This window comes from Crocuta crocuta, unplaced genomic scaffold (genome assembly GCF_008692635.1).
Source record: "Crocuta crocuta isolate KB4526 unplaced genomic scaffold, BGI_CrCroc_1.0 scaffold25, whole genome shotgun sequence".
Classification (NCBI taxonomy): domain Eukaryota; kingdom Metazoa; phylum Chordata; class Mammalia; order Carnivora; family Hyaenidae; genus Crocuta; species Crocuta crocuta.
In genome coordinates, this window is record NW_027532015.1 from 1,141,015 (window position 1) to 1,153,241 (window position 12,227).

Below are 12,227 nucleotides of genomic sequence, written 5' to 3' on the forward strand. Positions count from 1 at the left end.
GACTTTCTGTGAGGAAATGACTTGATTTGTATTTAGATTCATGGATGTAGACATTGAAATATGCTTTCTCTTTTATCAACCCTAGACTCTTGCCAAAGATATTAAGGAAATGTCTGAAGAAATGGATAAGAACAAGAACTTGTTTTCCCAAGCATTTCCAGAGAACGGTGATAACCGAAATGTTATTGAAGACACTTTGGGTTGTCTTTTGGGCCGGTTATCCTTGTTAGACTCAGTAGTAAATCAGCGATGTCATCAGATGAAGGAAAGACTTCAGCAAATACTAAATTTCCAGGTAAGACGTTACCAAGACATGCTCGACCATTCTCTAGCCATATTCAGTAATAAGCAGAATGTCTTATTGAGGTATGATATAAACCTATTTTTTTCTTCAAATGTACAATGAGGAGCAGGAACATTACAGAAAAACAAGGGAATAGAACCCTAGGACTAGAAACTTTGTATTCCACCAATAAGTCATATGACTGTAGGTTTAATTTCTAGTTGATATAGTGAAGTTTAAAACCAGAGGACCAAAGAAATTTTAGGAAGTGCCAAAGTATAGAACCCCAGACTCCAACGCGCAGGGGCCATTGGAAGTACCTGTGTTAAAAATGTACAGCATGACTTCCCAATCCTGACTCCGGAGATTTAATGCCTTTTAGCCCTAGACCAGAGCTGTGGTGCCAGGTGAATAATCGTCTGCTTATGAAACTGTTCCTTTAACTGTATGTAAACTTCAGCAGAGGCAAAAGCCACTGATAAACTCTGACTTGATTTTAATCTCTAATAAAAAGCATTCTTCAGGAATACTTAAGTTTTAATCGAGTTTTATCTTTAGCAAACATAAGATTTGTCAAATAGACACTTGTAATTAGGGCCAAGAGTTTGATGTAAATTTTGATTTGTAAAAAAATTACTGTTCAAATGTCCAAAGTAGCATCAGACAAGAAACAGGGAGTTTTCTAGATATTCGTCTAGAGGGACAAATTCTCACTGCCTTCTAGTAGTTTGTATTCTTAACTAGAAGGTAAAATTATCAGAAAAAATGTGTATCGTTTTGTTATTCACAAAAAAAATTCACATGTTATCATCATTAATCTTCACAACATACCTATTAGCTACGCATTGTTCTAATGTTCATTTTGCAAAGTTAGAAGAGAAGAATTAAGAACAGTCTCTAAAACCAACCATCCTGGGTTCACAGTCTGGCTTTGTCACCTACTGCTGTACGTACCCTTAGCTGCTTTAGTGTCCTCAGCTATTAAGTCACACCCATAGTAATTGTCTTGTGGGGTTTTGTGAGTATAAAGTTAGTTAAAATGTGTAAAATACTAAGCACTCAGTAGCTTTTGTTATTGTTATTATTAATAGGAGTATTCATGATAACACATGTAGAATCTGAAACCAATATAAAGGTTCACTTACTTCTCCAAGGTTATTCAACCATCAAAGGAACTCCTGGGTGACTCAGTCAGTTAAGTGTCCGACTTCAGCTCTGGTCCCATGATCTCGCTGTTTGTGAGTTCAAGTCCCGCAGCAGGCTCTGTGCTGACAGCTAAGAGCCTAGAGCCTGCTTCAGATTCTGTGTCTCTCTCTCTCTGCCCCTCCCCCACTCGCACTCTGTCTCTCAAAAGTGAATAAACATTTAAAAGATAAAAGAAAAACTAGAGCCAAGATTTGACTCAAAGAATATTTTTATATTTTATATTGTTTAGGATGCCAACAGGGGTATGGATAATAGTATACCTATTCAAGATATATTTTCAGGCAGACTCAATGGGAGTCCATTCGTGTGTGGTTTAGATGTGGATACTGACTGAGAGTCTTGGGTTGCCAGGTCTGGTGGATCAGAGAGCCATAGACCGATGGGCAAGGCTGGGTCACTGGCTGGACATAGATGAGCCATAGAATTAATGATCACAAGCGAATAATCACAGTAGACATTTGGCTATCAAGTCTGTGGCTTAGAAGAATGGCCTGGACTCGATATTTGTGTAGGTTATATTGGGTAGTACATAGAGAGGAAGGCACGTTGTACTTGAAATCAGAAAAGTTGGGGTTGGTTGCTTGGGTATTCTGTTTCAAATGCAAGCTCTGATTGCATGTACACACCATCTGTCTAAAATCAGCAAAACTGTTGAGCAACTTACGGAATCTTGTTTCATTGCTCTAAAATTCACCTTGCATAAAACAGTACACTGAGTTTTAACAGCAGTCTTGTCTATCAGCCATGAGTGAGGGGGTTTGAAAGTATAAATGTGTGTATCACTCGGAAGCATATTTCCTTTTTCAAATTGCATTTACTCTGATAGTGTCTTTAGTACTTTAAAATTTTTATTGGTAATTATAGCCAGTCAGAGTAAAATATGGACTAAGCATGGATGCTCTGGAACTGATTTTCCGTAGAGAACCAAGAGGCGAACATGCAATCATGAAATTGTCTTTAAATCATGTTCTCTTTCTTCTGCCAACAAGTTTCTACTTGTTGGTGGCCAGCTCATGAACAACAACTGACATTTCAAAATAAATGTTTGTGCTCCAATTTAATTGAAAGAAATAGTTCCAGTGTTAGTGTTATTAAAGGTCAAGTCACAAACCACTGTGTTTTACTTAGTACCAAGCACCAGGTATACTGTCAGTGCTCAATAGTTAATGGAATGATGTGCCTTTGTTTTCTATTTAACTTTTGAGTATTAGCTTTTGCCAGACTGTTAACATTATCCTATACCCATGGACAATCTGGAAGAACATGTTGATGTAAGTGTATCTTATCTCTATGGAATCACAAGTCAGTTATCAACTTCTGTTAAGAAAGTTTTTACCTATAGACTTAACCCCAAATAAATTTAGTGGACATTTTTATAACTGAGTATTTTAAACTATTTAAAAACCTAAAAATGAAAAAATTCTTTATTAAATGAGTGAGGCAGCACATAAAACTCGAAACCTTCTATATATGTGTTTCTAAAAAAGCAAGAGTCCTGCCTTTTTATGTCCTAAAAGCAATGCCAATGACTCTACAGTAAAACTTCTGATGTCTAATACATGTGCAGTGTAGACAGCTTAACTGTCCCCCTGTATTACACGTGTAGTAACAAAAAAATGGTTGAAGCCTTGGATTTTCACTAAATTTTTTTTTACATTTATTTATTTTGAGAGAGAGAGAGAGAGGGACAGAGCATGAGTGGGGGAAGGGCAGAACGAGAGGGAGACACAGAATCTGAAGCAGGCTCCAGGCTGCTCTGTCAGCACAGAGCTCAACACGGGGCTTGAACCCACAAACCGTGAGATCATGACCTGAGCCCAAGCCGAACACTTAACCAACTGAGCCACCCAGGTTCCCTTTGGATTTTCATTTTTAAGAAAATGTCAACATCCATATGGTTATTAACACCTCCAGTCATTTCTCTTTCTTTTATCTTCCTGATTGGCCCCTGCCCATAAATAGTGAGGCCTCCAGAAATGTGAACTCAGTTTTCTTTTTCTTTCTTTAATTTTTTTAATGTCTTTTATTTATTTCTGAGAAAGATAGAGAGATAGTGTGAGCAGGGGAGGATCAAAGAGAGAGGGAGACACAGAATCTGAAGCAGGCTCCAGGCTCTGAGCTAGCTGTCAGCACAGAGCCCGACGCGGGGCTTGAACCCACGAACCATGAGATCATGACCTGAGCCAAAATCGGCCGCTTAACCTACTGAGCCACCCAAGCGCGCATGAACTCAGTTTTCAATTACTTTTGAGTAGAATAAAATTAAGACAGAAACTATGCTATTAAACATGTAAAGATGATGTACAGGAAATATATCCACAATCTTCATTTCTTTCTATCTTTCCTTTTTTTTTTTTTAAGTATTTGTTTATTTGGTTACTCTCCATACCCAACGTGGGGTTCAAGTTCATGATTCTGAGATCAAGTTTCATGCTTTCCCAACCGAGCCAGCAGGTGCCCCCACAATCTCCATTTCTCACTCATGATATATTATTTATATGTATCTAGTCATTTAGATGACCTGCGTTAATGTTGTTCCAAATATAAGTAGCTAACAAAGACTTTTTCTTTTGAATCTGTTCAAGTGAATAGGAAACATCTTTTCCTAGGCATACAAACAGATAAATATGTCATCCTTCTAATGGCCCACATGGCCTCACCCTGAGCACAGTTGAATAATACAAACAATGCTATAATTCATAAGCAGAAACCTTGTTTCTGGCATCATTTTTCCAGGGCTGTTATAACAATCTCCTAGCAAATCCACAAGTAGGTTTGCAGACTGGTTTGGTTTTGGGTTAGTGACAATTATTGCCTCTTAGGATCATATGCTTTTCTCTAATGTTCGTGTAAAGTGTCATTTTTTTCTTTTTCTTTTTAAAAAAATTTTACTGCATAATTCACGCACTGTTTTGTTTTCTAGCCTTGCATTTTGTGTTCTAAGGCTGGCATGCATCCTTAAAGATGATTTTTCTTCTTGGTGTGATTATCCTTCTCTTTATAGATGGGTCACATTGTTGCCTCTTGGTGACGTGTCCTCTTATATGTATCATCAGCTCCCAGTGAAGAGGACGTGATGAGTCTAATTTCATCCTCTGCCAAACAGCCTACCATATATGTTTACTGACATTTCAGGGAAAAAAACTAGAAATTATATCATTCCAATTTTGTTACAATTCCTTATTCCCTGTAGAACTGAGCACCAAAATTCTGATCATTATCTTTCTTTTTGTGTAAATATAACATGACATAAATATATTTGGACTTTTAAGTGAGTAATCTTTATGAACGAAAGGCTTTGCTAAGGTTTTGTGTTGTCTTTTCATATATCTTTGTGGATAAAATTTATTTTCTGCACTTCTGGGTGGCTTTTTATAAGCTTGTGCAAATTCTCTGAGAATAGGACAAAAAAGGAAGTGAGAGAGAGTGAACGAGGTAAGAGGGGGAAAAAAGGAATTAAGATATTCTTGAGAATCACATTTTTTTGGGCTTCTGGGTGGCTCAGTCGGTTAAGCGTCCGACTTTGGCTCAGGTCATGATCTCACGGTTCATGGATTCGAGCCCCACGTCGGGCTCTGTGCTGACAGCTAGCTCAGAGCCTGGAGCCTGCTTCAGATTCTGTGTTTCCCTCTCTCTCTGACCCTCCCCTGCTCATGCTGTCTCTCTCTCTCTCTCTCTCAGAAAAAAAAAAAAAAAGAATCACATTTTTCCCCAAATCAGGGTAACACCTATAGGTGGTTTTACTAAATAGAAGTCTTTAGTGTGATATTTCTGCTACAGTGTTTAAATGTACCTCCTTATTTCAAACGTATCAAGAAGATTAGGGTGACTAGTATTGCCTTTTATTTGTATACTCCACCTCCATTTGTATTGTGTTACAAATGGATAACACAGTTGTGTTAAATTCTTCAAGACTTGTGATAAATTCTTCAAAATTACATATTAATATACATTTAATATACATTTTAATATACATTTTAAGATACACTGTCGTCCGTAACTTTTTACTTCCCACAAGACAGTATTGTGTCTTTTGGACATTAAATTCCTACACCTGTATGTTATTTCTAAGAATGTGTGTTATATTTACAACCATTTTGGTTAGACATGCTAATTCTCCCTATCTGCTTTCCTCTTTAGAATGATCTGAAGGTGCTGTGTACCTCCCTGGCTGACAGCAAGTACATCATCCTGCAGAAATTGGCAAATGTGTTTGAACAGCCTGTGGCAGAGCAAATAGAGGTACTTACACAGAAGAGTGACTGCAGAGTAAATCTAATTTACTAAGACATTTCAAATATTCTGTGATATTAATGGCTTACTAAACCATTTTTGTTCGTCATACATTTTGTCTTTGAGTGCTGGGTGTGAGTGACTGGCCAGGTCCCCTGGAATCTGTCCCTCACTTCTGTACGGAGCTAGGAACTAGTAGATGGATAGACATGTCAATGACAGATGCTGACCTGAAGAACTTTGCCACCTAACACTGAGATTAGACATGAGCCTCAAAGACCTAGGACAGAAAGTCAAACGGTCCTGGGGTGATTCAGATGAAGCACTAATGGACATTCAAAAAAAGGGCAGATTGCCTCCAGCAGGGTAGGATCGGGGGAAATTTTGTAAAGGAAAATTTGAACCATACTGAGAAGTTTGGACACCGGAGACTGGGAAGAAAGATATCCAAGTAAAGATGACACCAAGAACAAAGGCATAAATGTTAGGTAATTCAGAGCACTTCTGGAAAAAAAGCAAGTAATCCTATTGAGCTGACTTTGTGATGTATGAAAACAGTTGAGGGGAAATAAGTTTAGATGAGCACATTTTTGACTTGTAGAAGCTTTTGCATGTCAGAATATTTGGACTTTCTTCTGCACTTTTCTCTAAACTTCATTGATGGCATATCTCATTAGTCAAAAAGATAAGCACACACCACAAGTGTCGTATATTTACTTATTTACGAGTTATACACAGGTACTGTGTTAGAGAGCATACACAGAAATGAAAATTCAAAAGAATACGGTTGAACGTAAATGAAAGACATAGCATCTCGCCCTTAGAAATCACCTCCTACACAGTTCTGGGTACTTGTGCTCAGCTTGGAGAGCTCTGGCAGCAGAGAGTCCCTGGGGACATTTGCAGGTGAGAGCGAGGGTCAGTGCCACATCCCACCTCTGGACAGTGGGCGGGACGATGCCAGGTCAGGAAGCTGGATACACCTCTAGAGCCTTCACCAAGCTGTACTGATGAGAAGGAAGGAAAATTCTAACTAGTGTGATGTCCTTGAAAACAAGGAGGAGAGAAGAAATGAGAAGGATGTCACACATAACATCTCCCATTTCACAACCTAAATAATTTGAAAAGTGTGTGTTTTAATAGGATTTCTTAACCTAATTTCAGTAGACCTCTAAGGGTTCTGTGAGTAGACTATAGAGAATCATCTATGAAAGAGACTCCTGGAAATATTTCTCTAGATAGAAATCTAGATCTGTGAATCCCTCATTTCCCCCAAATTAAAAAGCATTCTTTTATGTCTGCCTGAAAGGAACCTATTTAAATTTTTAGTTTTTTTATTTTTTGCTTTTAACATACCTGTTTCCAAAAAAAAAATTTTCAACAACTATAGTGATGGTTTTCCTTGAATTTCTGTTTTTTTCTTGTTGTTTATTTTATTTTTGAGAGAGAGACAGAGCGCAAGCAAGGGAGAGGCAGAAAGAGAGGGAAACACAGGATCTGAAATAGGTTCCAGACTCTGTGCTGATCTATGCAGGGCTCGAACCCACGAACTGTGAGATCATGACTTAAGCCAAAGTCGGATGCTCAACTAACTGAGCCACCCAGGCACCCCTGTTTTCCTTGAATTTATAATGTGAAATATAGGATATGTATGATCACAAGTAACATTTTTACTAATTATTGACCAATATCACTAAAGTGAATTCCACAGGTAAAAATAAATAACTACACCATTTCTTTGAATAAGGGGAAAGCTAAATAAGGGGGGGGTGGGAATGTGCTAATTCCTTCCCCACCCTCAGCTAAAAAGGTAACAATAGCAGGAGGCATGAACATGACACCTCTCAATATATTCATCTTTTGAACCATGTCATTCTGATCTAGAACAGACTTGTCCCCAGAAGCCTGATCCACAGCTGACTTGGAGGGACCTCCCTTTACCAGTATCTGAGAATTTCCATCACTTCTTCCTCTGTTGGATCTTCTCTTTTCTGAGTCTCAAGTCTGTCTTTATTGTATGGCTTCCTCATGTTGTTAGTACATATCCTTACTAAGAAAGGATGCATGCTAGGTATATTTTTAATATTTTGCAAACCTGAAAATGTTATACTATGTTTACACTTTATTGGTATCTTGGCTCGCTATAAAATTCTTGCTTGGAAATCAGTTTTCAATAGAATTTTGAGGCTTTTGCTTCATTGTTTTTTAGCCTCTGGTGTTGGCTTGAGGAGTCTGAAATTATTCTGATTCCCAAAGATGTCCCAGTGTTCTGAAGTTTCACAATGACACTCGTGGGGAAGGTCTCTTTTATCCACTAGGCTGGGCATTCAGTAGACTATTGTAATTTGGCAGCTCTCCTCTTTCCATTCTGGAAAGTTATCTCATGATTGATTTAATATTTTTTATTTCTCCATTTAATCTGTCTCCTTTTCTGGAACTCTTTCTAGGCAGATGTTGGATATTCTGGTCCACTCTTCTAATTGTTTTTAAGAGACATTTTGCTTTACTTTTTGGAAGACTTCCTAGATTTCAACTGCATACTTTTCTGCAGTTTTATATTTCTGCTCTCATGTGTTTAATTTTCCCCCAAATTTTCATTTTGGTTCTCGGAATGATCCTTTATTCTGTTCTTTTTCTAACAGATTTGTAACCTCTCTGGATAGATTATTATTTTTTGGCCGACGTTTTATTTTTCCTGTAGGGCCTGTCTCCCTCCAGCCTGCTTGTATTTCTGCATTTTAGTCTCCATCTTTTGTGTTAGAGGCTTTTCTGAGATTATGGAAATTCTTTGCTGTTTCTTCACATTTACGCTGGAGAACTGAAGAGCTGACGGAGAACTTTGTGTATGGATGTGGCTTGACAGTTTTGAGAATTACTGAATTGCGTGGGCTACTTATTGGAAAATCCAGGCTGAGGGACTTTGGAAGATGCCAGGGCTCCCCATTTAGCTTTCTGTGGGCATTCCGTCATGTATCCCTCTGTTTTCAGTCAAGGACTCAAATCTGCAGCTATGTCTGGCTCCCCTCATTCCAGCGACTACCTGTCCTACCTTCTCTAGAAAATAAACTCCCCATCTTTCTCAGGGAAGGAAAAGGGGCAGTGTGGAGTGAGAAAAAGGCTCTGGGAAGTTCACTGCTCTTCAAGCCACTCTTTTACCAGCCCTCTTTATTTGGCTTCCTGTCCTGCCCACTCTGAGCGCTAGAGTCTCCTGTTGCTGTAAGTTCGGGGACGTAGATCTCCTGTGAGGGTAGGATTCGGCTTTCTCAGATTTCTTTCTTTCTTTCTTTCTTTAATTTTTTAATGTTTCTTTATTTTTGAGAGAGAGAGAGGGAGATAAACAGCGTGAGTGGGAGAGGGGCAGGGAGAGAGAGAGAGAGAGGGAGGCACAGAATCCGAAGCAGGCTCCAGGCTCTGAGCTAGCTGCCAGCACAGAGCCTGACGCGGGGCTGGAACTCACGAACTGTGAGATCATGACCTGAGCCGAAGTCCAACTGACTGAGCCACCCAGGCGCCCCTCACTTTCTCAGATTTCTTAAGTCAATTATCATGAATCTTTCTGAATCCCAGCTTTCAAAATTTTGCTGGTATTCCCTTCTTTCCGGTTTCTTTGCCCTTGTAGATTTATGGGTGGGTGGGAGGAGGGTGCACCAAAAAACAAGCAAATAGAATATTTGCTGTGGTTGTAGCGGGGATTCAGGGAAGAGAAAATAAGACACATGTTTCATCTGCCATCTGGAGTTCATGTTCTTTTCATCCTTCAGGGCAGCTGATGTTGTCTTTCTTGCAAAAGTCTGCTAGGCCTGCTCCAGGATCCAGTGCTGCCTCCCAACTCCAAACTCCTCTAACAGAGATGCGCTGCTGCGTGCTGAGTACTTGATTGGATTCACCCTTGTTTTGTTTTGCTCTGTTTACTCTGGCTTCCTAACCAGACTGTAAGCTCCTTGAAGGCCAGGGTGAGAGCTTGTCCCGCTTCTGCAGACCTCACATGGGGAAGACAAGACATAGCGCCAGCAACCACTGTAAAAGTTGTTGATGGCTTGCTTTTCCAGTAAACAGAGAGGAAGCTTCCCCTGACCGCGCTCTGACATATTTTCCTCTTACCTCACTCAGTCTCTCTCAAGGGAGGCTTAAACTGCATTTCAGGAGACCAGAACCTGTTACTCTAGAAAATCTCAGGCAAACACCTTTTCTAACCATGTTCTAAGGCATGCTTCCCTTTTAGGCGTTGCTAGCCACAAATCCCCTTATTTGTTTAAGGAAACCATTGTTCTCCCAAGCCTGCCCACGAAGCCCGGCCTGCCTCCTTTCCAGTAGGGTAGCTGACTGCGGGAAAACAAAGGGCAAAGGGCCTCCTCTTTTCCGTATACTAGATGGTCATGGTTTTTATGTTGTATTGAAAGGAGTCTTTCTGTAGGCACTGATCAAGTTTGATGTGAAGAAATAGATACAATAAGCACGTTGTGCATGGGAAGTGGTGGGAATTCTAATGAAACTTCATAAATCTTACATAGGCAATACAACAGGCTGAAGATGGGCTCAAGGAATTGGATGCAGAAATCATTGAATTAAAAAAGCGTGGTGACAAGTTGCAGATCGAGCAGCCTTCGATGCAGGAACTGTCCAAACTTCAGGTGCGGTTTTCTACCAACAGCATTCAGCTTCGATGATACATCCTAACGGGCCGTCAAGAAACAAATTAATTTATTAAATTAATTTATTTTCTGGGTTTCTCTCTATTAAATTCATGTCATTTAGTTCTTAATCTTTGTCCCAAGTAACACTCAGAGAAAATTTTCTGAAACTTTATCATATTTAGTGCAATAAAGTAAATTGCATTCTCATACTTCTAAGATGCTTTTTCTGACATTGACTTTATTACTACTCCAGTGGCTAAGCATTGTGGGATAGTTTGGTTGTGGCATATTATTTTCTACTCTAGGAAATATATGAATTATCAATCCTACCTAGAAAAGTTAAAAGAGGAATATTTACCCTGTATTATAGTGTACCTCAAAAAAACTGTTTTAAAGAAAAAATGCTCAAGCTAATAGTTTTTAGAAAGTAAATTTTCTCAGGTGTTCCAAACAATAGTTAATCTTTCATACATGTCTGAAGGGAAGAAAGACAGCATTTCAATTCCAGAACAACAAAAAAATTAAACTAGAATGTAGTTGAGATCTGAGCAGATTTCCCTTCCTGGAATAGGAAATAATTTGGGCTTAATCTGCTTTCTTAGATTAGGCTGCTAGGCAAAACTCCAATATGGGGGTGGTAGGGAGAACCTAGGATATTAGACCAGCAAACTTTAGCATTTTTTGTGCAACATAGTAAAATTCCATTAAGAAAAAATTGTGTCCAGTGATACACACATGTTAACTTTTCTCTACATGCCTTGTTACAGAGCTATTGAGATTAATAGCATAACTCCAGCACAGGGTCACAAGCTCTTCCTTTTCTGAAAATAAAATAGCTCTTATTTTAAAAAGAACATTTTTATTTTAACTGTCTCATTCCACTATCTCACATTTCATAATGTCATGAGCCCACGGCCCCCACTTTGCACTTAGACGGTTTTCCAACAGTGCTTAAATGTCAGGTGGAAGAGTCAAACGTCATAGTTGTAAATAGGCATTAAAGCTGAGCCTTTCCAGATTGAACCATTTTGGCCGGCGAAACCTTAATATGATACGTTAATCAGGTCCATATGGTTCAAATAAATTTTGTGTTTGGTGTATCATCATCTCCTAAAACATCTTTCCAGTTTAAATAGTTATTTATTTACTCCACCACATTTGGCAAAAACATTGCCTTTTTAAGTCTTAAAGTCCTTCTGCTCACATTAACCTCCTCTGTTTCCCTAGCTCTTTATTTAGGGAATAGTCCAAAATCTGATTATTATGTAGCAGACAAAATATGAAAGATGCTAAAGTCAATTACTCTAACCCTTTGTAAATGTGGACATTATAAAACATTAGAATTACATTTACATTTCCCTCAGCTACACCAACAACTTTTCAACGTGTCAGCCATAAACTGTTGACATCCTGAGAAGACAGCTGTCACAGCTACCTCCTTTTGAAGGAAGTTTTCATGAGAAGGACAGGCAGTGGCTTCCGTACAGAGTATCACCATCAATCAGATACCTGAAGGAGTATTTATGGTTGGATGGTGGGCTTGGCAGGTAGTATGCTTGTCAGAGAAGGGAAGCACCTGACCTGAGAGTGAGTGTCACGGCCTCTGTTTCATAGGACATGTATGATGAGCTGATGATGACCATCGGCGCCTGGCAGAGTAGTCTGAACCAGAATCTCGCACTCAAGAGTCAGTACGAAAGGGCCCTGCAAGATCTGGCAGACTTGCTGGAGACTGGACAGGAGAAGATGGCAGGTGACCAGAAAATCATCGTGTCTTCCAAGGAGGAAATTCAACAACTACTTGACAAACATAAGGTAAAAAGAGATGGGGGCAGGGGCGGGGGGCGGGGGAGGGTGGGGAATAGAGTTGC

General features: G+C 39.3%; 1 protein-coding gene across 2 annotated transcripts in view; it reads left to right on the forward strand.

Moving 5' to 3' along the window:
• Positions 1-12,227, forward strand: part of SYNE1 (spectrin repeat containing nuclear envelope protein 1) — a 457,258-nt gene that overhangs the window by 331,082 nt on the left and 113,949 nt on the right. For both annotated transcript variants that reach the window (XM_077775982.1, XM_077775981.1), the window contains 4 exons: positions 86-295; positions 5,630-5,731; positions 10,234-10,353; positions 11,971-12,171. In XM_077775982.1, coding sequence (XP_077632108.1) covers positions 86-295; positions 5,630-5,731; positions 10,234-10,353; positions 11,971-12,171 — 633 coding nt within the window. The remainder of the gene's footprint in view (positions 1-85; positions 296-5,629; positions 5,732-10,233; positions 10,354-11,970; positions 12,172-12,227) is intronic.